The 22,035-nt window shown below is 52.8% G+C and overlaps 1 protein-coding gene across 2 annotated transcripts; it reads left to right on the top strand.

The window, feature by feature from the left end:
- The first annotated feature begins 1,201 nt into the window (after nt 1-1,201).
- On the top strand, nt 1,202-21,485 carry SUN2 (Sad1 and UNC84 domain containing 2). 2 transcript variants are annotated; one of them, XM_060188991.1, is made up of 18 exons: nt 1,202-1,421; nt 4,552-4,713; nt 5,432-5,628; nt 5,917-6,048; nt 6,794-6,889; nt 7,218-7,311; nt 8,824-8,894; nt 11,545-11,669; nt 13,392-13,646; nt 13,835-13,912; nt 14,561-14,604; nt 15,094-15,259; nt 16,746-16,967; nt 17,215-17,299; nt 17,628-17,743; nt 17,824-17,991; nt 18,216-18,308; nt 19,918-21,485. In XM_060188991.1, exons 2-18 carry the CDS (start codon nt 4,589-4,591, stop codon nt 20,029-20,031), a joined length of 2,181 nt encoding a protein of 726 aa, XP_060044974.1. In that variant the 5' UTR covers nt 1,202-1,421; nt 4,552-4,588; the 3' UTR covers nt 20,032-21,485. The 2 variants fall into 2 exon arrangements, with proteins under 2 accessions (XP_060044974.1, XP_060044975.1); XM_060188992.1 differs by lacking the exon at nt 1,202-1,421 and adding an exon at nt 4,423-4,444.
- Nucleotides 21,486-22,035: the final 550 nt, after the last annotated feature.

Below are 22,035 nucleotides of genomic sequence, written 5' to 3'. Positions count from 1 at the left end.
GTGTTCACTCCACCACTGATGACAAACTTCTTATTTAAAACTGCCAGGAAAACTGGGTGCCTTGGGGCCTGTGAGGGCAGGCTGGGTGCCTGCAGAGCCTCCCCACCACTCTGGAGTTCCAAAACCAAACCTTAAAAGGGGTGGCAGGGGGAGCCTATGGGCTTGTTGATATAACTTATTTATTTATATTTATCTATTACTATTTTGTTTTGTTTATTTATTTTCTTTTTAAAGATATTAATTTATTTATTCCCTTTCGTTGCCTTTGTTGTAGTTGTTGTTGTGTCGTCGTTGTTGAATAGGACAGAGAAATGGAGAAAGGAGGGGAAGACAGAGGGGGAGGGAGAGAGACACCTGCAGACCTGCTTCACCACCTGTGAAGCAACTCCCCTGCGGGTGAGGAGCTGGGGGCTCGAACCGGGATCCTTATGCTTGAGCTTTGCGCCACCTGCACTTAACCCGCTACTGTGCTACCGCCCGACTCCCTATTTTCTTTTTTATCGGAACACTGTTCAGCTCTCATTTATGGTGGTGCTAGAACCTCAGGCATGAGAGTCTCTTTGCATAATCACTATGCTATGTCCCTTACCTGGAATCTTCTAATTTCAACCTGCTGCTTTCTAGTTATGTGACTTTAAGCAAATCACTCGAACCTTCTATGAGCTGTTTCCTCATCTGTAAAGCTGTGTGTTTAATGCCTGAGTAAAGGCAATTACACACCCAGTCAACCTAGCAGCAAAGCTGCGCCCAAGAAGGGCTAACTATTGCTATCACTCTCGGCCGGCCCTGGGTTGGGAGTTTTCCCCTCCTCCTGCCACCCTCAGGAACCAATGTCCCCCAACTAAGCAATGCTTCTTGCGTGTTGGCACCCAGCTCATACAAAGTCAGCTCGCAGTGCACTGGGATGCACCGGCCACGGGCGCGCAGATGGCTGATCGCAGATGGTTTGAGGTCCCAGACCCGGAAACAAGCGCGAAGCCAGACTCGGCCGAGCGCCCCTCCTCCCGCTACACCCGAGTGCCCTGGCTGCCCCGCGTCGTCCACGCGCAGACTGCGAGTCCCGCACGCCCCTGGGTGGGGGGGCCCACGCAGCGGGCGGGGCGAGCCGGGGCCTTTGTGTTCAAACCGCCCAATGGGCGGCGGAAGTGGGCGGCGCCGCAGGCGGGGTCTGACCAATAGGCTGCGGCCTGTCAGCGTTGAGTGACAGGCGCACACATACACACTGGGCCACGCGCGCGCAGCCCGGCCCCACTCGCGCAGCGCGGTTCTGCCTGGACCGCATTGTCCGCCGCTCGGCCCGCGCCCCGAGCCCCGCGCCCCTGCTCCCGGCGCCACTCGCGGGATTCCGACGCGGGAAGGGAGCGCGCTCTGGCCTCCCGCTTGGCAACCAACGCCCCCGACCGGAGCAGCGGAGGCAGCAGGTACCCGGGTCTCCCGAGGGCGGGCAGCGGAGTGGGGGGTGGGGGGTGACCCCCCCGCATCCCGGGCCACGTCGGGCCGCCCCCGCCAGCCTGGCTGCCCGGCCGGCTGCTGCCACGGGCGGAGGAGCCAGGCCCGGCTCCCGGCCGCCTGCCATGCGCCCCTGAGCCAGCCGGGCCAAGGCCAGGCGCCCTGACTCATCTCGGGGCTGGCCCTGCCCCCGGGCCCCGCCGCCGCACTGGCCAGTCCGGAGGGCGGATGTCCCCAGGCGGGACTTCCCCCGGCAGCACCTCCCGGGAGCAGAGGAGCGAGGACCCGGCCTCCCGGCCCGGCCCGGAACAGTGCCCACGCCATTTGGGCAGGTCCCGGCGCCTGGGCACAGCCTCAGAGCTCTGGGCAGAGGAGGAAGCCTCCGTGCGCTCAGTTCTTCAAAGCAAAACAAAACAAATAGGGGGCGGGCGTGTGACTTACAACAGAGAAGGACTGTGGTTGATTAACAAAACAAAACAAAAATCTTTCGGAAAAGGTTCAGAGCAGGGACTTTGAGGACTAGAGAGCCTCTGGAGGGGTGTCACACAAATGTCCCAGGTCTAGGGGAAGTCTGAATGCTTGCATGCTGCCTCAGAAGTTTTTGGTGGGGGCAGCAAATGGTGGTGGATTGACTCGAGGATGTGGTTCAGCTCAAAAGTGGGGTGGGATGTTTAGCTTGAGGTTTTCTTAACTGATTCTACATGTCCGCGCCGGCACATGTGTGTGTTTCTATAGTCGATGTGCAAAATGATTTGAGCTCCTAAAGGCTCACCTCTTGTTTGGAAGGATAGGGTCTTAACCCTTTACTTGGTGTGAAGCCTGAGGTAAAGCTGTTTTGTGGTGTCAGGGCACCAGAGCAAAGGCTCTAAGAGGCACACACCCCCACCTCAGGGTGGCCTCGCGTGCTGGTTGCTGACAGTTTTCAGCAAACCCCCCCACCTCCTCTTCTGAATATTTATTTATATTCTTGCCAGCACCCGCTTGCATGCTGTATAAACACATTGCTTTGTCTCTGCCTTGGGCAAAGGCTTCTTGCAAAGCAGGGCAGGGGTAAGAAGGAGGAGCCCTCTGTGGGCATCTAGAGCTTTCAGGTGGGGAGGGAAGTTATAGGGCTGGAATTACCTTATAAGGAGTGGAATATAGAAAAGCACCCAGGCCAACTTCCTGCTTTGCCTACTACCATTAGGTCCCTTTACCCACACTCTGGCTAAAAACAGGGAGAGATGTCAAATAGTCATCATAGCAGGAAGATCTCCGTAAGACCAAGACATAAAGTTGCTTGTGTGTTCACAGATGTTTCTTTCTAGAATTCTACAGCTGGGCTAACCAGGCCTTCTGCTTCCCATAGTCTGAGTTGGGATGTGTTAGAATCTCTGATCACCCAGAGAAAAAATAGTTTATGTATTGAATAGACAGATTAGAAGTGGTAACAAGTGACAAATAGGAAGGCAAATGGAGCTGGTCTGGCTCGACAGTATAAAATACAGACTGGCAAGAGCCCCCATAGAAACTCCTCGTTTGGTCACCTGAGATCCTGAATGTGGGCTTCTTTTTATATATTTTATTTATTTTTTTAATTATTTACTTATTTTCCCTTTTGTTGCCCTTGTTTTTGTTGTTGTTGTTGTTGTAGTTATTATCGTTGTTATTGATGTCTTTGTTATTGGATAGGATAGAGAGAAATGGAGAGAGGAGGGGAAGACAGAGGAGGAGAGAAAGATAGACACCTGAAGACCTGCTTCACTGCCTGTGAAGCGACCCCCCTGCAGGTGGGGAGCCAGGGCTTGAACCGGGATCCTTACACCGGTCCTTGAGTTTTGCACCACGGGCGCTTAACCCACTGCGCTACCGCTGGACTCCCATATTTTATTTTATTTACTTATTTGTTAAAGAGAGACAGAGAGAAAGATAGAGACCAGATCACTACTTAGCTCTTGTTTATGGTGGTGCTGGCAATTGAACCTGGGACCTAGTAACCTAGGAGGAGCCACAGGCATGAGAGTCTTTTACATAATCCGCAAGCTATCTCCCCAGCCCTGAACTTCTAAGCTGAGAAGCCTTACTAATTTTTCCTGCGTTATGGAAGGCCACCTCTGCCAGATCTTTCCCCTTGGCATCCTTGGAGTCCTGTTGATCATTGTGGAGCCCTGATTTCCTCCACATGGTTTTGGCATCAGGTGTAATCACACCACACACTGCTGCCTCCCAGTCTGGTGCATTTACGGACAAGCATCTGTCATATAACAGCTATGTCTGCAATCTATTCTGAATAAATTTCAGACTCTCGTTGGAGGTACACATGACACTCCTGAAGCAACTAGAAAACTTCATAGTGGTGGGAGTCAGGCGGGTAGGGCAGCGGGTTAAGCACAGGTGGCACAAAGCACAAGGACCAATATAAGGATCCCAGTTCAAGCCCCCAGCTCCCCACCTGCAGGGGAGTCGCTTCACAGGCGGTGAAGCAGGTCTGCAGATATCTGTCTTTCTCTCCCCTTCTCTGTCTTCCCCCTCTCAATTCCTCTTTATCCTATCCAACAACAACAATAATAACAACAATGACAAGGATAAACAAGGGCAACAAAAGGGAAAAAATAGCCTCCAAGAGCAGTAGATTCATAGTGCAGGCACCGAACCCCAGCAATAACCCTGGAGGCAAAAAAAAAAAAAAAGAAGAATGTAGGTGGGATTTGCCAGGAAAGTTTGTTTGAAGCCCAGAACCAACTAGTATAGCTATAAGGTAAGGAGAACATGTCTCAGTTAAGGGAAACAGCTGGAGTGAGATAGACAAGGTAGTTGGCCACTTAGTGGGATGGCTGCCCAGGAGGGTCTGCACCAGGCAGCGAGTGGTTCATTTAACATCTGTCTCCTGATGTTCTGGGCCACATGTTCTTTCATATGGCACGGGATGCAGAGGGTCATAGCCTGGCTTGTTTGGAGCTTGCTGTCACACAAACTGATGAGGAAGGAGGCATTCTGGGCATAAGCTAAGCCCAAGGTAGGGTGGCTTGGGGCATATCCAGCTCATCATGTTGTGGGGAAAGCTTGGGTGTCTGTTCCCTACTGGGACGCGGAGCAGCCTCATGTGTCCCCTTTCTTTCCCAGGACTCTTTAGAGGAAAGGACTGCCACCCTATCTCATCATGTCTCGGCGCAGCCAGCGCCTCTCACGCTACTCCCAGGGGGATGACGATGGTGGCAGCAGCAGCAGTGGCGGGAGCTCTGTGATGGGGAGTCAGAGTACCCTGTTTAAAGACAGCCCTCTCAGGTAGGGAAACACATTGATATGGAGCAAATGAGGTGGGGGGATCTTCCGCCTTCCAGGGATGCTGGGCTGTGTGCTATGACTTTCCCTCTGTCACAAGCCAGGCTGGTGCCCTCATGTCAGAGAACAGGAAGTGGGAGATAGATACTTTAAACCAGGCCGGAAACCCTGAAACAGCAAGCTGGGCTTGCAGGAACCCTTCCTGCTTTGTTGACATGCCCCTGTGACAGTCCCTCCCCTACCTGCAGGGGAGCCAGCCCAATGGCTCAGAAGAACTAGGCTTTGGTGCCCGCCTCATCCTGCCCCACCCCCTTTCAGACACTGACCGTGGATGATGGTCTTTTCCCTTTCCCCTGGGCGTGGGCTCGCTCTGGGAGGTCAGAGGGTTTGTTTATCTGAGGTTTTAGTAGGCTCTTGGCAAACGCTAGAAGAAGAAGTAGGCTCTTGAAAGTACTAGTCTATTAAGAAGCGTGAGAAACACATCTTGGCTTTGAAGACAGACACCTGGATTTGACTCCTGGCTCCTGTCACCTTCTGAGCATCTCACCTAACTGCTTGTGAGATGGAGAGATAATGGGAGCTGAGAAAGTACCTGCTCAGTAGAGAGGCAGAAGGTGGGAGCAGTTGCCTAGCAGCAAGGCCCCCTCACTCTGGGAGGCAGGAGCTGAAAGCTTTCCCACCCCCTGCTGGACTCATCTGTCTGTCCTTCCTATCTGCACAGGACCCTGAAGAGGAAAGCCAGCAGTGTGAAGCGCCTCTCCCCAGCGCCACAGCTGGGCCCCTCCTCTGATGGACACACCTCCTATTATAGCGAGTCCATGGTGCGGGAGTCCTATGTGGGCAGCCCCCGGGCTGTGTCCCTGGCCAGGAGTGCCCTCCTGGACAGTCAGCTGCATGGCGAGCCCTATTGGGGTGAGTGTCTCAGGCCCTTCCCCTGGGGGTTGGTTGCCTCTAGAAGCATGTGGGCCAAAACCCAGCCCCTACCCTGCTCCAGTTTCCTGATGGGCTCCCCATCTTTAGAAGACCTTGGACAAGCACCCGAGTCTAGGGGACAGACAGGCTGGTCACCCTCCCAGGGCCCCAGAGAGTTGGGAGAGTCCAAGAGAAGACTGCATCTGTTCATGGAAACTGCCTCTTAGAGTGTCCCTCTTAGGGGGAGCAGCTCTCTGCCCCATGAGAACCCAGGTCTTCCTTCCTCAGGTGAAGACCTGCGAGTGAGGAAGAGGAGGGGCACAGGTGACACCGAGAGCAGCAAGATGAATGGGCTCCCAGAGAACAAGGTCTCCGAGGATTTCCTGGGCTCCTCTTCAGGCTACTCTTCTGAGGATGACTACACAGGTAAGGAGCCCCACCCCTACCCTCCAGCCTTGGGAGACACCTACATTCCCTCACTGCTGGGAAGCTGATAAGAGGCCCTGCCAGGGTAAGAGAGCCTAGAGCCAACAGGCACCTCCACAGATGGGGGCTGCCACTGTGGAGTGGCCCCAGCACACTGGACAGGGTCACCCCAGCTAAGGTCATCTCCATCATTTGACTCACTTCCAGCAAACATTTATTTTAAACATTTATTTTTTTATATTTATTTATTTATTTTTAATCGAAACAAGTTGAGGGGGTGTATATAAAAAGAAAGACACTGCAGCACTGCTTTGCCCCTCATGAAGCTTCCCCTTTGCAGGGCTTGAACCCATGACCGTTGCACACTGTAATGCATGCACTCAACCAGGTGCACCACTACCTGGCTCCCCCAGCAAACATTTAGTGTGGGGTTTACACACCGGAAGTGCTTAATAATTCTTCATCAAGTCACTGTGTGGTCCCTCAGTCTAGTTCTGAACAGTGGCGTAAAGCTTTGCTGCCGAGGGGAGGGGTGCAGACATGTTGCTCAAAGGAGACAGCAAGGCTGGACACCAACTGCTCATTCTTTCTGCAGACACCTCCTGGCCTGCAGAGTGCAAGGGGAGGGCTGAGGAGACTGGCATGCAGTCTCTGCTAAAGGAGGAAATCACGCAGTAGACGGTTTCTGTATCCCGGGGCTCCTCAAAGAGAGGACTAACGGAGCTGCTTTCTTCTCTCCCTGCAGGATGCTCAGAGACAGAGCAGAGGAGCTCAGGGTCACGGTTAGGAGCTGCCGTCTCTCGGGCAGCCTCTTTCTTGTGGACAGTGGTCACCTTCCCAGGTGCGTGCTATCACTTCACCCCCTGTGGTGGTGACTTCCTACCCACCTCTCTGCAGGGGGCCATCTATAGAGAGACTGCAGGACCAGGGGGGAAAGCTTGTTCTAGAACAGTCACAAGGAGCCAAGAGTCGGGAACACACCCTCACTTGGAAGGGCAGGGACAGAAGTAAGGGTATTGGTGGTGTAGGAGGCAGGATCTGAGGAGCTGGGCAGGGCCAGGCTGAGGTGTTGGGTGGGAGGAGGCAGGATGGCAGGTGGGGAGGTGGATGCTCCAAGGTCACCACCGAGGTGATTCGATGACACTGGGCTTGACCGGTCCTTCCTGCAGGCCACCTCTTTGGACTCCTCTACTGGTGGGTTGGCACCACCTGGTACCGCCTGACGACAGCTGCCTCCCTTCTTGATGTCTTCGTGCTAACCAGGTCAGAGACCCTGTCCCGACAGAGACCCAGAAAGCCTGCGTTAGAGAGACAGCTATAGGGTCTGAGCCTGTATATGATCATTTATCCAAAGGTCTCCCTGCTTACTAAGAGTTTTTACTGGTGAAAAAAGAAATGAGTGGTCCAGGATGTGGCACAGTGGATAAGACATTTGACTCTCAAGTATGAGGTCTTGAGTTCAATCCCCGGCCGCACATGTACCAGAGTGATGTCTGGTTCTTTCTCTCTCCTATCATTTCTCATGAATAAATAAATAAATAAAATATTTAAATTAAAAAAAAAAGAAAAAGAAAAAAGAAATGGATCCCCAGAACTCTCCTGACTTTTCCTGACAGAGGATGAAACCCAGAGTCAGATTTCGCTTCCCAGATCAATAGCCCTTCAGGGGAGTATTCTAGAAGACAGGTTCTGGTTCCTTCTTGGATCCTTCTTGCTAAAAGCCAGCCCACCCACTTTGCAATTTTTTTTTTTTTAACTGCTACACTGCTCAGCTCTGGCTTATGGTGGTACAGGGGATTGAACATGGGGCCTGGGAGCCTCAAGCATGAGAGTCTGTTTGCAGAACCATTATGCTCTCAATCTCACCCAGCCCACCCACTTTGGAGCTTCAGACAAGCCTGGCCTGTCTCCTGTGAGGGAGGCCTTAGTCGCTAGCCAGAAGTGGGGCTTCCCAGAGTCTCACTCCCCTCTCAGTCCTGTGATGACCTGGATATCAGTGTTGTTGTTGTTGTTGTTGTTGTTGTTGTTGTTGTTAAGCTTTATTTTATTTATTTCATGAAAGAAGTAAGTCCAGAGCTCCAGCACTGTGCCACCCCCCCAGGCAGTGACTCCCAGTGTTTTCCACTGTTCAGAAATGGGAGTTCCCAGCCATGGAACCTGCCTGAGGGTGCAGAGCCAAGGACAGGGGACCTTGCCCCTTGGCAGGGGAGAGAACAAGCCTGGAATTCAGGGGTCCTCTGGATGTAATCTCTGTTGGAAGGGGGAGCCAGAATCAGACTGACAGCACAGAAAACAGTTCTGTTTCTCTTTAATTTTTTGTTTTATTTTGTTTATTAATTTAATATAAGAACACTATTCAGTTCTAGTTTATGGTGGTGTAGGAGATTGAATCTGGAACTTGGAGCCTCAGGCAGGAAGGTCTTTTTACATAGGCACTATGTTATCTCTCCTCTGTGTCTCTATTTAAAAAAAAAAAAAAGTACAGGAGTTATGCTTCCCCCCCCCCCATTATCTTGCTTAGAGGAACTCTGTACCTAAAACTATATTTTTTACAGGCCCCACTATCATTTATAATTTAGAGTTAGAGTTGTCCCATTATACCAAGACCCACAGGTTTAAAAAAGTCCTAAAATGCCCAGTCTGGTCTGGCAAGGTGGAACCCTCAAGGACATCCCCCTTCAACACTAGTGAAGCACAGGAGAAAAAAATCTCGGGGGACTCCCTGGGGATAGTCCCCCTGACCTCACCTTCCTGCTCTCACCCTCCCCGCTCCAGGCGCTTCTCCTCCATGAAGACTTTCCTGTGGTTCCTCCTGCTACTCTTGCTCCTGACAGGCCTGACCTACGGTGAGTGCCCCCCTGTGGCAGGGGGAGAGTGGGACAAGCACACCAGGCCAAAATAGGTTTGGTGATTCAGAGGTGTGTGGGTAGAGGCTGAAAGATGGGAACCAGAGGAATGTGGACTACCTGCAGGACAGGGAAGGAGACGAGGTAGGTGGGGTGGGGCCCAGCCTGAGAAGCTCTGAGGCTGGGCTGCTGCTGCCTGGCTCTCCTGATTCCCTCCTGAGTGAAGTTGTTGTCTCTCAGTGTATCTGGTGGTGAAAGGGGAACTGGCCCCATTCAGTGGCCTTGTCCTTAATGTGGGCAGAAAGGTTGTACTGCAGAGCATGTCAAAGCAGCCTGGGGCTCCCTGGGATATAATGTGGCCTAATTAGGAAGCAGAACTGGGGTAAAAGCAGGGCCTCTGCTGGCATTGTTCTTAGCAGGCATGTTCCCTCTGTGCCAAGATCAATCCTTAGCTGTTAAAAAAAAAAAATCAACCCCACCTGCAGGGGAGTCACTTCACATGCAGTGAAGCTGGTCTGCAGGTGTCTATCTTTCTCTCCTCCTCTCTGTCTTCCCCTCCTCTCTCCATTTCTCTCTGTCCTATCCAACAACGACAACAACAATAATAACTACAACAATAAAACAAGGGCAACAAAAGGGAATAAATAAATAAAATAAATATTTAAAAAATCAATTAGTAAAGAGAAGTATAATGTACATCTTTTTGTACTAAAACAACTGTCAGTTGTGAGATGGTCTCTACTGTTCCCTACCTTGGGCTTTAACTTTTATTGTCCTTGTCACCAGGACTTCAATGCTCCATGCTGTCTTCTCCAGATAGAGACAAGAAAGATAGATAAATAGATAGATCTATAGACAGACAGACAGACACCCCACAGAGCTGAAACTCCTCCAGTGCAATGGAGGCTAGGCTTGAACCTGGCCATGTCCATGGCAAAGCAGGGCATGTGTGTGTGTGTGTGTATGCGCGCATGCGCCTGTGCACACACGCGCATGTGTGTTGGGTGGGAGGGCTCATGCATGCACATATTTACTGCTACAGGCCACTTTTTCATCTAGACAGACATGGAGAGAAATCAAAGGGAGGAGAAGAGAAAACATACAGCATGAAACTTCCTCTGGTGCCACGGCACCTCTCAGGTGGCGCCAGGGTTGGAACCTGGGCTGCATTAATTAGGACATGCAGGCACCTTACTCAGTGAGTTATCTCCTTAGCCCCAGGGCTTCTGGATTTTTACAGAGTCATTATATATACCTTGTGTTCAACTTTTCCTTTGACAATTTCAAATGAGATCCCCCAGATGGCCCCCAGACTCAGTTCTAAAGATGACACCACTTTATAAAGAGCATGCCTTACATTATTGATATTTTAGAGAACTGGTCTTAATAGGTTTTGTGTCTAAGCTAGGACATTTTTCTGTGTGTTTTTTGCTTCCTGTCAGGAATGGCTTGTTCATAGCTTGTAGAGGCTGGGCATCATCCTTAAAAAATAATGGTGACCCAGGAGTCGGGCTGTAGAGCAGAGGGTTAAGCGCAGGTGGCGCAAAGCACAAGGACCGGCATAAGGATCCCGGTTCGAGCCCCGGCTCCCCACCTGCAGGGGAGTCGCTTCACAGGTGGTGAAGCAGGTCTGCAGGTGTCTCTCTTTCTCTCCTTCCTCCTCTCTGTCTTCCCCTCCTCTCTCCATTTCTCTCTGTCCTATCCAACAACAACAACAACAATAATAACTTCAACAATAAAACAACAAGGGCAACAAAGGGAATAAATAAATAAATATTTTTAAAAAATTTTTTTAAATAATAATAATAATGGTGACCCTTTATGCCTCTAGTATTTTGTTCAGAAAGCATGTTCTCTGTGTGTCATATCATATTTTCATTTGATAGAGTGTCATGATTTAATTTTAATTTTACCACTGTCTCGTGGGTGTGGTGAAGCTGAGGTCATGGTGGCATCACCAGGACATGCACACGCAGGTCTGAGAGGCTGGCCTGTCCTGCTCCGAGTGCAGCAGGCGAGGCTTGTTGGAAGGGCAGGCTGGTGTGGGAGGCCAGAGCTTCCTCATGCACCTGCTTGGGGTCAGTGGCTAGATGGCCCGTGTGCCTCGTTACCATGGCTATCTCGGGCTCAACCCTACACAGCTCAAGAATCAAGACCTCTGAGCAGGAGGCCCTAAATCAAGTCCCCCTTTGGGGGTGCATTCTGTTTCAGTGGCTCGGCCTTGGCAGCCCATCAGAGTCACCTGGGGAGATTTTACAACAGAGCCACCCTCCCCCCACTAATTAACTCACTCATTCTCTGGATGGGGGAGGGGCAGAGACACTGGTGTCTTAAAAGCTCTCTGGATCTCTGGATGATTCAGGCGTGTTTTACAGCCTGGGACTCTGCTCTAGCCCTGGGTGGCCCCCGGCCCCTTTGCTCTGGGCTACCAGCTACAGAAAGATAAGGAACCCCCGAGGCATGTGAGCAGACAGAGGCTCTGGGGTGTCTGGGGAGCTGTCCTCTCCATGTGTGCTGTCTCCCTGCTGAAGCACAGCTCACTGAATGAGACAGGCTGCTGAAAAGCAGTGTTGGTGGGGCAGCCATCCTCACCAGACTAGACCTGGGTGCTTGAGACTCTGGCTCACTAACCCCCTCCCCCTCTGTACAGGTGCTTGGTACTTCTATCCCTACGGACTGCAGACCTTCCACCCTGCCATAGTCTCCTGGTGGGAAGCAAAGGATGCCAGCAGGCAGCAAGGGGTGTGGGCGTCCAGGGACTCCCCCCATTTCCAGGTGGGCGCCTTAAGACCCCGTGCTCTTCCCTCAGTGTGTACTTGCCCTTCCATCTCATATAAGAGCCTTGAGAGGAACCTCTTCTATAGGGCTCCTTCTGTCTCCTGTGTGGGGTATGGGTCAGTGTTTGGGGGACTAGTTTGCATGTAAGTAAATATTACTTACAATCACCCCACAGGAGATAAAAGATAAAGGAAGCTGACAAATCTGCTTGTTTGCTTTGTCTGCTTTCAGTTGAATTTCAGATGTTTCCCGAGGCGGCCTCCTGTGAGTTAGATAACCCCTTCCTTGATCGTTTGCCTGTCACCACAAAAAGCTACTCTTAAAAAAGCCAGCACAGAGGCAGCTGGCTCTCTCATGGCTGACACATCTCCCTGTGTTTCACCTCTGAGCCAAATGGTACCTTTTGACTGTCTGCCCTTGTCTTGGTGACTGTTTCTTAACTTGTTGACTCAAACAAACTTTCTATAACCTTTAAAAAAAAAAGTGCAACCCTAACAACAGTCTGGTTAGCTTCTATGTCTGTGGGGCCTGTGGGGGGCAGGACCCCTCTTGGCTGGGCCCCTGCATGTCTGCAGTCACCAATGGACCAGCTGGAGGGACTGTCCAGGCTTCACTTGGGTGAGCTGTTGTCCACCATTTCTTGTCATCTGGCAGGCTTGCCTGGGCTGCTTTTCCTGCCAGGAGAGCAGACGTAGATTGGACCTTTAGAAGGCAAGATTTAGAACCAAGATGTTGCCTTTTTGTCCATGTTCTACTGACCAAAGGCAGTCTGAGAGATAGGGAGGGATAAACGGGCTCTAGCCCAGTTGGGAGCACCAACCAACAGGGCCACTTGGCAGAGGGCTCGATGGGAAAGGAAGGATGACAGTGGCTGTTTTTCAGGTCAGACTGAGACTCAATGGGGGTGACAGTAGTGCTTGAATAAGCAGAACACCCGAATGCATGCCCTGGTGTCAGGGATGGAAAATTTAAAAGTCCTTATTCCCTAATTATAGTTACTTGGATTGCTTGCACTTTGCTGGATTTAACTTGACATCACATAGGTTTTTTTTTTAATATTTATTTATTCATTTTCCCTTTTTGTTGCCCTTGTTTTATTGTTGTAGTTATTATTGTTGTTGTTATTGATGTCATTGTTGGATAGGACAGAGAGAAATGGAGAGAGGAGGAGAAGACAGAGAGGGGGAGAAAAAGACAGACACCTGCAGACCTGCTTCACCGCCTGTGAAGCGACTCCCTTACAGGTGGGGAGCCGGGGGCTCAAACCAGGATCCTTATGCCAGTCCTTGGGCTTTGCACCACATGCGTTTAACCTGCTGCACTACTGCCCAGCTCCGGACATCACATAGTTTTAATGAGCCCACAGGCTCTCACTTGTGCAATACCACTGAGCAGCCTAATTTTCGAGTTTTATTCTTTAATGAGAGATGGGAAAGATGGAGAAACACAAGAAAGGGGAGACACAGCTTGGTTCCACCCTTCATGGGGATCCTCCAGTGCCATCCACGGTGCTCCCCCATGGTGCTGCGGGGGTGTGAGGTGGGGAGGGTTGGACCCAGAGGAGCTCACCCACCTGCAGAACAGAGGCTGTCCCCAGAGCGCAGTGTGTGCTCATGTTTGAGCATTCTGGGATTCTCTGCCTTTCCTGCAGCCCCGCCTTCAGGAGGCACTCTGCCATGGGCCCTCACCTCTGTGGCTTTTTCCTCCTGGCCCCACCAGGCTGAGCAGCGCATTCTGTCCCGGGTACACTCTCTGGAACGGCGCCTGGAAGCTCTGGCTGCAGAGTTTTCCTCCCACTGGCAGAAGGAGGCCATGCGGCTGGAGCGCTTGGAGCTGCGGCAGGGAGCCTCTGGTGATGGGGGTGGCGGCAGTCTGAGCCATGAGGACACCCTGGTGCTGCTGGAGGGGCTGGTGAGCCGTCACGAGGCAGCCCTGAAGGAAGACTTCCGCAGGGACACTGCCGCTCAGATCCAGGTGGGCACAGAGCGGTGTGCCCTGTGGGTATGCTTCTGTAGGAACTCAGGCCTGCCCCCAGGTGAGTGGTGCGGGCCAGGCCTGTCTGCCCTCACCGGAGAATGCAGCCTGGTGTAAATTCCTGGTTGTGTGAGGACTACAAGCACCATGTAGTAAGACCCTCGGCCTTTCTCCTTCATGTCCTACAGGAGGAACTGGGGGCTTTGAGGACAGAACATCAACAGGACTTGGAAGACCTCTTCAAGAAAATAGTCCAGGCCTCCCAGGTCAGTGTGCTTGGGAACACTGGGGGCCCACACTGAGTGGGACTGGGACAGAGTGACACTGCTGTTCTTATGCTAACAGAAGGACACATAACTTGGGCCCCTTCTTCACCTAATAAATCTGCTTAGACGTAGAATAAGAAGGGGAGTGTCTCCTCCCAACCTCTGTTCAAACTGAAGACCCCTGGCTGGGACACTGATAATATGCTGGGATATTTATTGACTTATTTATTGAACTTAGTTTGATAGGGCATAGAGAAATTGAGAGGGGACAGGGTAAGGAGAGAGACATCTGCATCACTGCTTCACTGCTTGTGAAGTTTTCCCCCTGCAGGTGGGCATCAGGGGCTTGAACCCAGGTCCTTGAACATAAAAACATGTACACTTAACCAGATGTACCACCACCTGGCCCCTGGGAGTACATTTGACAACAGGAAGGATTGCATGCTGGGAGGAAAAGTGAATATACCAGGTGTGGGGAAACTCTCACGAGGACCTTAGCCAGGCCTGCTCAGTGTTTTCTGGGCCAGTCAGGAGACTGTGGGGCAGGGATGTGCTGAAGCAGAAACCCCCAAATTGAATGCATCATGCTCGGGAGGATCAGCTGATCTGAACCTGGTGTTTCCTCTATTTGTCTCTCCTTGTCCACAGGAGTCTGAGACTCGACTCCAGCAGCTGAAGGCTGATTGGCAAAGGTAATTAATGGGTGCTGTCATTTGGCCTGGGCCAGCCCCCTTCCCTGTCTCCCACTGCTGCCTGTCCAGGCCTGGAGAGCAGAGTTCTGTCTTGCCAAGCAGAGTGGGGTGGTTGAGACCCAGCACAGGACCACCTCCTTAGAATCTGTCCTTGAACTACAGTGGAGGCTGGCATGGGTATGGGGGAGATTGCAAAAGAATTAGGATTTGTGGGTTCTTTTCTAGACACACAACCTCATGAAGGCTGCCTCCCATGTCCCCATAATCTTGCTTGTCAGGGATGAGAGTGAGGCAGTGATCTGGCAGAGGGAGCAGGAAAAGACTGGGTAAGCCCATGCAGAGACCTGGGCTGTGTCTCCAGTCAGAATCTCCAAGACCCACCTTGTTCCCTGTGTGGATGGCAGACACAAGCAATTGTCAGGAGTCAGCTAGGGGATCCTCTCATTTTCCTTAGCAGGGATCCAATAACCCTCTTCCCTCTGGGTGTAGGATGACCCAGGAATCCTTCCGGGAGAACTCCATGAAAGAGCTGAGCCGGCTGGAGGGTCAGCTGGCAGGCCTGCGGCAGGAGCTGGCAACCCTGACCGTGAAGCAGGACTCAGTAGCAGACCAAGTGGGCCTGCTGCCCCAGCAGATCCAGGCTGTCCGAGACGATGTGAGTTGGAGCCAGCAAAATCCTCTTCTGAGCGTGAGCTTCCCAAGCCAGCTATCCTGGGAGTCTGTGTGGCAGTTTCTTGCCCCTGTGCCTTAGTACCTCCATGAGACCCACTTCTGTGGACGTGGAGCAGAGGGTGGCTTTCTTTTTTTTTTTCTTCTTCTTTTTAAATCTTGTTTTCAATGCAATTAAAAGTAATAAATATACATTCACATAAAGAAATGAATTAAAATAATTCCTTCTAATTCCATCCAAGATGGGTCAGAGAAGGTGGGTTCATTGTTCTTAATAGCTGCATAGTATTCCATTGTGTAAACAGACCACAGCTTTCTCAGTTACTCATCTGTTGTTGGGCACCTGGTCTTGTTGCAGAAATTATGCCCAAACACAAAGCTTAAACTAAAATTATGGTGATAAAAGAGAAGTTTTCTCTGCCCAGAACAAAGGAACAGCACAGGTTTAAATAGCATTTTTTTAACAGGTTATATCATGATTACATTTTCATGTCAAAGGAGCAGGACAAGGTGAAAGAACTTTCACAGGGAGGTGTCAAAAAAATCAGTGTGCTATTTAGATACAAAGCAACTAGACAAAAGAGGATATGGAACTTATCTTGGCTAGAAATGCCCCTCCCCCTGGTGCAGGCCTTCTTAACAGCTCTTATCTCAAGGGATGCCCCTTGGTGCTAGCAGCTCTCATCTCACAGGATGCCCCCTGGTGCTGTTCTGCTCAGCCAGTGGGGGTGTGGGGTAGCAGCAATTGCCCCCATTAGAGGGTGGCTTTCTTTCTTTCTTTTATTATTTATTTGTTTTTTTTGCCTCCAGGGTTATTGCTGGGCATCAGTGCCTACACCATGAATCCACTGCTCCTGGAGGCCATTTTTCCCCTTTTTGTTGCCCTTGTTGTTGTAGCCTTGTTGTGGTTATTATTGTTGTTGTTTATGTCATTTGTTGTAGGATAGGACAGAGAGAAATGGAGAGAGGAGGGGAAGACAGAGAGGGGGAGAGAAAGACAGACACCTGCAGACCTGCTTCACCGCCTGTGAAGCGACTCCCCTGCAGGTGGGGAGCCAGGGGCTGGAACCGGGGGGCTGGATCCTTATGACGGTCCTTGCGCTTTGTGCCACGTGCACTTAGCACGCTTCGCTACTGCCCGACCCCCCTATTTATTTTTTTTGATGAGAGGGGAAGAGACAGAGATAGAACCAGAGCATCACTCTGGCACATATGATGCCAGGGGTCAGACTTGGTACCCTATGTCTGAGTCTGACACTTCATCCACTGCATCATCTCCAGGGCCATGCGGTGACTCTCTGACTGTTCTTCCTGCTTCTGCTGACAGCATAGAAAGGAGTTCCTCCTTTGCCCTGCGGGCCTGCATCCCTTCCCTGTCCTCCCGCCAAGCTAGGCAGCGCCTACCTCAGCACTCCAGCTGCTCTACCGTCCCTGCAGGACCCTCTGGTCTGACACTTGTTCTCTTCCCCTAGGTGGAGTCTCAGTTCCCCACCTGGGTCAGTCAGTTCCTTCTCAGAGGCGGTGCAGCCCGTGCTGGGTTCCTCCAGAGGGAGGAGGTGGAAGCTAAGCTGCAGGAACTGGAGAGCAAGATCCTCGCCCACACGGCCAAGATGCAGGGCAAGTCGGCAAAGGAGGTAGTGGCCAGCCTGGGGCTGACACTGCAGAAGGAAGGCGCAAATGGGATGACAGAGGAGGTAAGGCCCGCTGGCACTGGAGTGCCCCCTGCCCACACGCACGCAGTATCCTCCCCAGGAACCACAGACCTGCTACCCCTTGCCGCCAGCTGCCTTGTGTGTGCTGGCACCTCAGCGGTTCAAAGGAGGCCTCATGTTTGCTTTGGGACTGGTGGGGGAGGCACGGCTGAGGCCTGGGGATGGACACCAGTGTGGCTCATCTCGGGAGGAGGTCCCCCTCACACCGGCTCTGGTGCTTGTCTTTCAGCAGGTGCACCGCATTGTAAACCAGGCCCTGAAGCGCTACAGCGAGGACCGCATTGGGATGGTGGACTATGCCCTGGAGTCCGGAGGTGTGTGGCCACTAGCTTCACCTCAGCCCGCCTCCACACTGGCTGTCCCCTAGATCAGCAGAGAGAACCCAGCCAGCTTAGCACTCACTCACACCAGAAGCAGCTCAGGGGAGTCTGGGTGTACAGGGCACCCCGGGACAGGGCCAGGGCAAGGTTGTTGTGAAGTTCTGAGGCTGGGCCTGTGGCACCTGCCCATGGAAGAGATGGCAGTAGCAGCTCCTCCACGGTCTGTGTGGGCTCCCCTTGACTGGTGAGCTGAGCAGCTCTGGGTCTGCATCCCCTCTGTGGCAGGCCCCCTCAGCCACCCTGCCTTTCTGCTCTTTTTAAGGGGCCAGTGTTGTCAGCACCCGGTGCTCGGAAACCTACGAGACCAAGACAGCTCTGCTCAGTCTCTTCGGCATCCCACTGTGGTACCACTCGCAGTCACCCCGAGTCATTCTCCAGGTGGGTGCGTGGAGTCCTAGGGCTGCCGTGTCCCGGGTGGGACTTCCCCTTCACGCTGAGCTGGCTTCCTTCCCCTCCAGCCAGACGTGCACCCGGGCAACTGCTGGGCCTTCCAGGGGCCTCAGGGCTTTGCCGTGGTCCGTCTTTCTGCCCGCATCCGCCCCACAGCTGTGACCTTAGAGCATGTGCCCAAGTCCCTGTCACCTAACAGCACCATCTCCAGTGCCCCCAAGGACTTTGCCATCTTTGTGAGTATCTGATGGAGCAGGCCTGAAGGGGGTGCCCTGTGGTCTCCACTGAGGGTGAAGTTGGGATGGTCCTTCAGAGGAGTGAGGGGACCCCAGGGTGGGTCCTAGTAATCTCAAACTGCAGAGAAAGGAGCAGCCCTAAGCCGAGCACCTTGTCACAGGGACCAGCAGGAAGGCCAGTGCTCAGGACCCTACAGCCCCTGACTTTCACTCTTTTTTTTTAGGGGTTCGATGAAGACCTGCAACAGGAGGGGACACATCTTGGCCAGTTCACCTACGACCAGGATGGGGAGCCCATCCAGACATTCTATTTTCAGGTATGGAAATCTGTTCTACCACAGGTGGGGGCCTTCTCCCATGGGGCACAGAGACGCTGCAGCCCCATGTTCCCTCTGCTGCTCGAGGTATGGACAGATGGGAAACAGCTGTCTAAGCTTGCAGAGGAGTCCCAGTGAGCCCTCAGCACAGACGGGGGAGGGGGGGAGGCACTGCCTGAAAGGGCACCACTGAGGCCAGCTTTATGAAAACAAGACTGGAATGCCCACAACTAAGACTGGGCAGCAGCAGAGCTATGCTGGAGTAAGTGCCCCATGAATGACTGGGCGGAGGGAGGCCTCTTGCAGTCTGCATAGGCATCCTTCTCCTAGGCTCCCAGGCATGATGCAGACTCCAGGGAGATAGATTCCTTAGGACTGATGGAACCCAGGAATCTGCATTCTAGCAAGTAACTGGGAAGAACCTGAGGCAGGTAGCCAGAGAGGCACACCATGGACACATTGGGGGAGTTGTGGGCTGGGGGGAGGAGGGACAGAGGCTAAGAGAGGTAGGCTGCCAGCCAGAGTATGTCAGCCCTTTCAGCTGGGGCTGGGGTTTAGGCAGACGAATGGTAACAGGATCACTTTGACCACTAGCAAAGGAATGAAGCGGAACAAGCCTGGGGACAGGCAGGAAGTGGTTGCAGAAGGGAGGCAGATGGCTGAAGACCACAGAGGGAGGTGTGTGTGGGGGGGCTATTGGATGGAGCAGGGGTGGCGGTGGCTGAGTGTGCTCATAGGAAGAGAGAGGGGCCGCCTGTGAGAAGTGAAACTGTCCACTCCAAGGTGGGGCGTGGTTGGGATTTCTGTAGACTGAGCTTTCAGGAAAGGGTGAAGGGATTAGGAAGTATCTGGGGAAAAAAGGGGGGGAAATGTGTGTGTGGGGGGGAACAGGAGTCAAGAGGAGGTGAGGTTTGTGTCAAAAACAAATTCAAGGGAGTCGGGCAGTAGTGCAGCAGGTTAAGTGCAGGTGGTGCAAAGCACAAGGACTGGCTCAAGGATCCCAGTTCAAGCCCCCGGCTCCCCACTTACAGGGGAGTCGCTTCACAGGCAGTGAAGCAGGTCTGCAGGTGTCTATCTTGCTCTCCCCTTCTGTCTCCCCTTCCTCTCTCCATTTCTCTCTGTCCTGTCCAACAACGTCATCAATAACAACAATAACTACAACAATAAAAAAGGACAAAAGGGAATAAAAATTTTTTTAATATATTAAAAAAACACCTCAAATTGGGCATAGAGGACAGAGGCCTACCAGGAATTTTGAGAAAGAAGAGATTTGCTTACTTTGGAATAATGGGGTCCATTCCATGGCGTTGGCCCTGAGCACTGATGGCAGAGATGAAGGGCCCCTGGAGCCTATGAGAGCTGAGTCATGCTGGGGCTGGCACACGGGGTTGCTGGGGCCAGGCAGTACAGCTGTGTGTCGGTGGGGGAGGTGGGCAAGGACCCATAGGCCCTCTGAAGCCTGGAGCTCCTCGGGCCACTGGCAGAAAGTACTCCAGGCTCTGATTCCCCAAATTCTCTCTACAGAGGCCCAGGGGAGAGGTAGCTGAGTGGCTGTCTCCCTGCAGTGAGGCCCAAGGACCCCATGACTTTTAATCTCTTTCCTACCCAGGACCCTAAAATGTCCACGTACCAGGTGGTGGAGCTACGGATCCTGACCAACTGGGGCCACCCAGAGTATACCTGCATCTATCGCTTCCGGGTGCACGGGGAGCCTGCCCACTAGCCCCACCCCCCTTGCCACAGTCAGCAGGCTGGGGGGCCAGCCCTCTCAGCATGTGCCCCCCATTCTGGGGGAGTGGATGAGCAGCACCCCGCCACTTCCCCCCACGCTTGATCAGTACACTGACTTCAGGAGCAAGAACAAGTTGCCGCTGGCTGCGTGAGGCCGAGTGAGTCTGCAAGGTGCCCTGAGCAGCGGGGCGGCCCACAGCAGATGAGCCCAGCATCTGCATCTGTCTCTTTGGTCTTCATGCTTCTCATTTCTCGTGCCAGGCACCAGACATTGACTTCCCCTGTCCTGGGAGGGTGTAAATATGTAGATCAGGCAGGGTCGGGTGAACCCTGCCCGCCCCCGCCCCCCCCCTTTGCATCCACACTGGAGACGGTCACCAGGGAGGGGCTGCTGGGCAGTGACGAGTCAGGTGCCAAAGCGATGCAGGAGGACAAGCTGAGGCAGGTGTGCCTCTCTGGCCCCTCCCCACACTGGGCACTAACCCCCTTAGAAGGTGGGTGCTCTCTGTGCAGGTGAGGACTAGGCTGCATGTGGGGAGCTTCTGGTAGAAGCCAACTGGACATCTCCAGACGAGTGTGACCCTAAGGTCTCTGCAGACTTTATTTTCCTCGGTGGAGGTGGGTTCTGGCCTACTTGGACCCCTGAGAGAGGGTCTATAGCTCCTGGGCTCTCTGCTGAGGATAGCAGATGCTTCCTCTCCCCCAGTGCTGGGGCTGGCGTTCACTTTGTTCCCCGCTCCTGCAAGGGCCTGTCTGTGCCCCCGAGCGAGCCTGTCACCTCCCCCTAGCCCTTCAGGGCCAGGGCTGGTCAGCAGGGAGCCAGGGCCTATCTTTTAAGGTCATAAGCATCTGGAGTCAGTTAACAGGGTGGGACTCCCTGGGCTCTACCACCAGTCCAGGGATGATGAGGAGAGGGTGTCCGGGTAAAGGTCAGTCACACTGTGTGTCCTCCTTCCCGCAAATCTGGCCTTGATGTAAAAGGCTCTCACCCTCAGCCTTTCAGCTGTTGCTTGGGTTGTTTTCCTTCTAGTTCATTTTCGGGGGAGGGGGGAGGGGAGGGAGCCCTGCTGTATTATGTATGTATTTTCAAGGTCTGTTTTTTAATGGAAAAGCTAAGGGCCTGATTACTAGCCCCATTCTGAGGGGCACTGGGTGACATTAGGTTCCCGATAACCCAGCTGCTAGTGAGGGTACGGGGCTCTAGCCACATGGTTGGCTCTGGCCTGTGTTAGGGGCAGGCAGGAGCCCTGAGGAACAGGGCCAACTCCAGCAGAGTCCTGCAGGATGGTGCTGGATGGAGTGAGGGTCCAGCCTGTCCCCAGAACCAGCTTTTGTTTTGCGCTCTCCTGTAACAAATGCTGCACTATTGATTGGTTCTTAGTTTTTTAAATCTCCAGATTCTAATTTATGCCTATGCAAAAAACAAATAAAATATGCCCAGGATTACCAGTGTGTTTTAATCTGGTCAGTGTGTCGAACCCTGCTCTGGTGGGTCCCTAAAAAGCCAGAACCTGCCAGCTTGGAAATGGGTCCCAGCCCTTCTGGGACTGTAGGGATCCCCCAGATCCCATGTCTCCAGTAAACTGCTCAGGGGGTTGAGGGGCCAGAGGCTAATCCCCAAGCTGGCTCTCCTCACTGGCACCTGGCCCAGGTGAGGCCCCCATCACAGCTGAGAACAGAGGCAGGAATGTGAAGATAAGCCACCACAGGGGTGAGAAAGGGCAGGGGAGTGCGAGTCCGGCTGAGGTCTTGGACCACAGAACCCCTGGCTGGGTCTCAAGGAAAGCACCAGTTCTTCACAGCTTGGCCCACACCTGCTCCCCTTACTCCAAACCTGCTCTGTACTCAGACACCGTTTCCTTTCTTTTTTTAAAGGGAGCCAGAGATAGGGAAAGAAACCACAGCTTCCTTCAGTCCATTTGAAGCTGGGCTTAAGCCTGGGTTGCACATATGGCAGACACTGCACTCTCCGAGTGAGCGATTTTGCCCAGGCCAT

This window comes from Erinaceus europaeus, chromosome 4 (assembly GCF_950295315.1).
Source record: "Erinaceus europaeus chromosome 4, mEriEur2.1, whole genome shotgun sequence".
NCBI lineage: Eukaryota > Metazoa > Chordata > Mammalia > Eulipotyphla > Erinaceidae > Erinaceus > Erinaceus europaeus.
The sequence above is the reverse complement of the archived record's forward strand: the minus strand, read 5'-3'. Positions and strand labels throughout refer to the sequence as shown.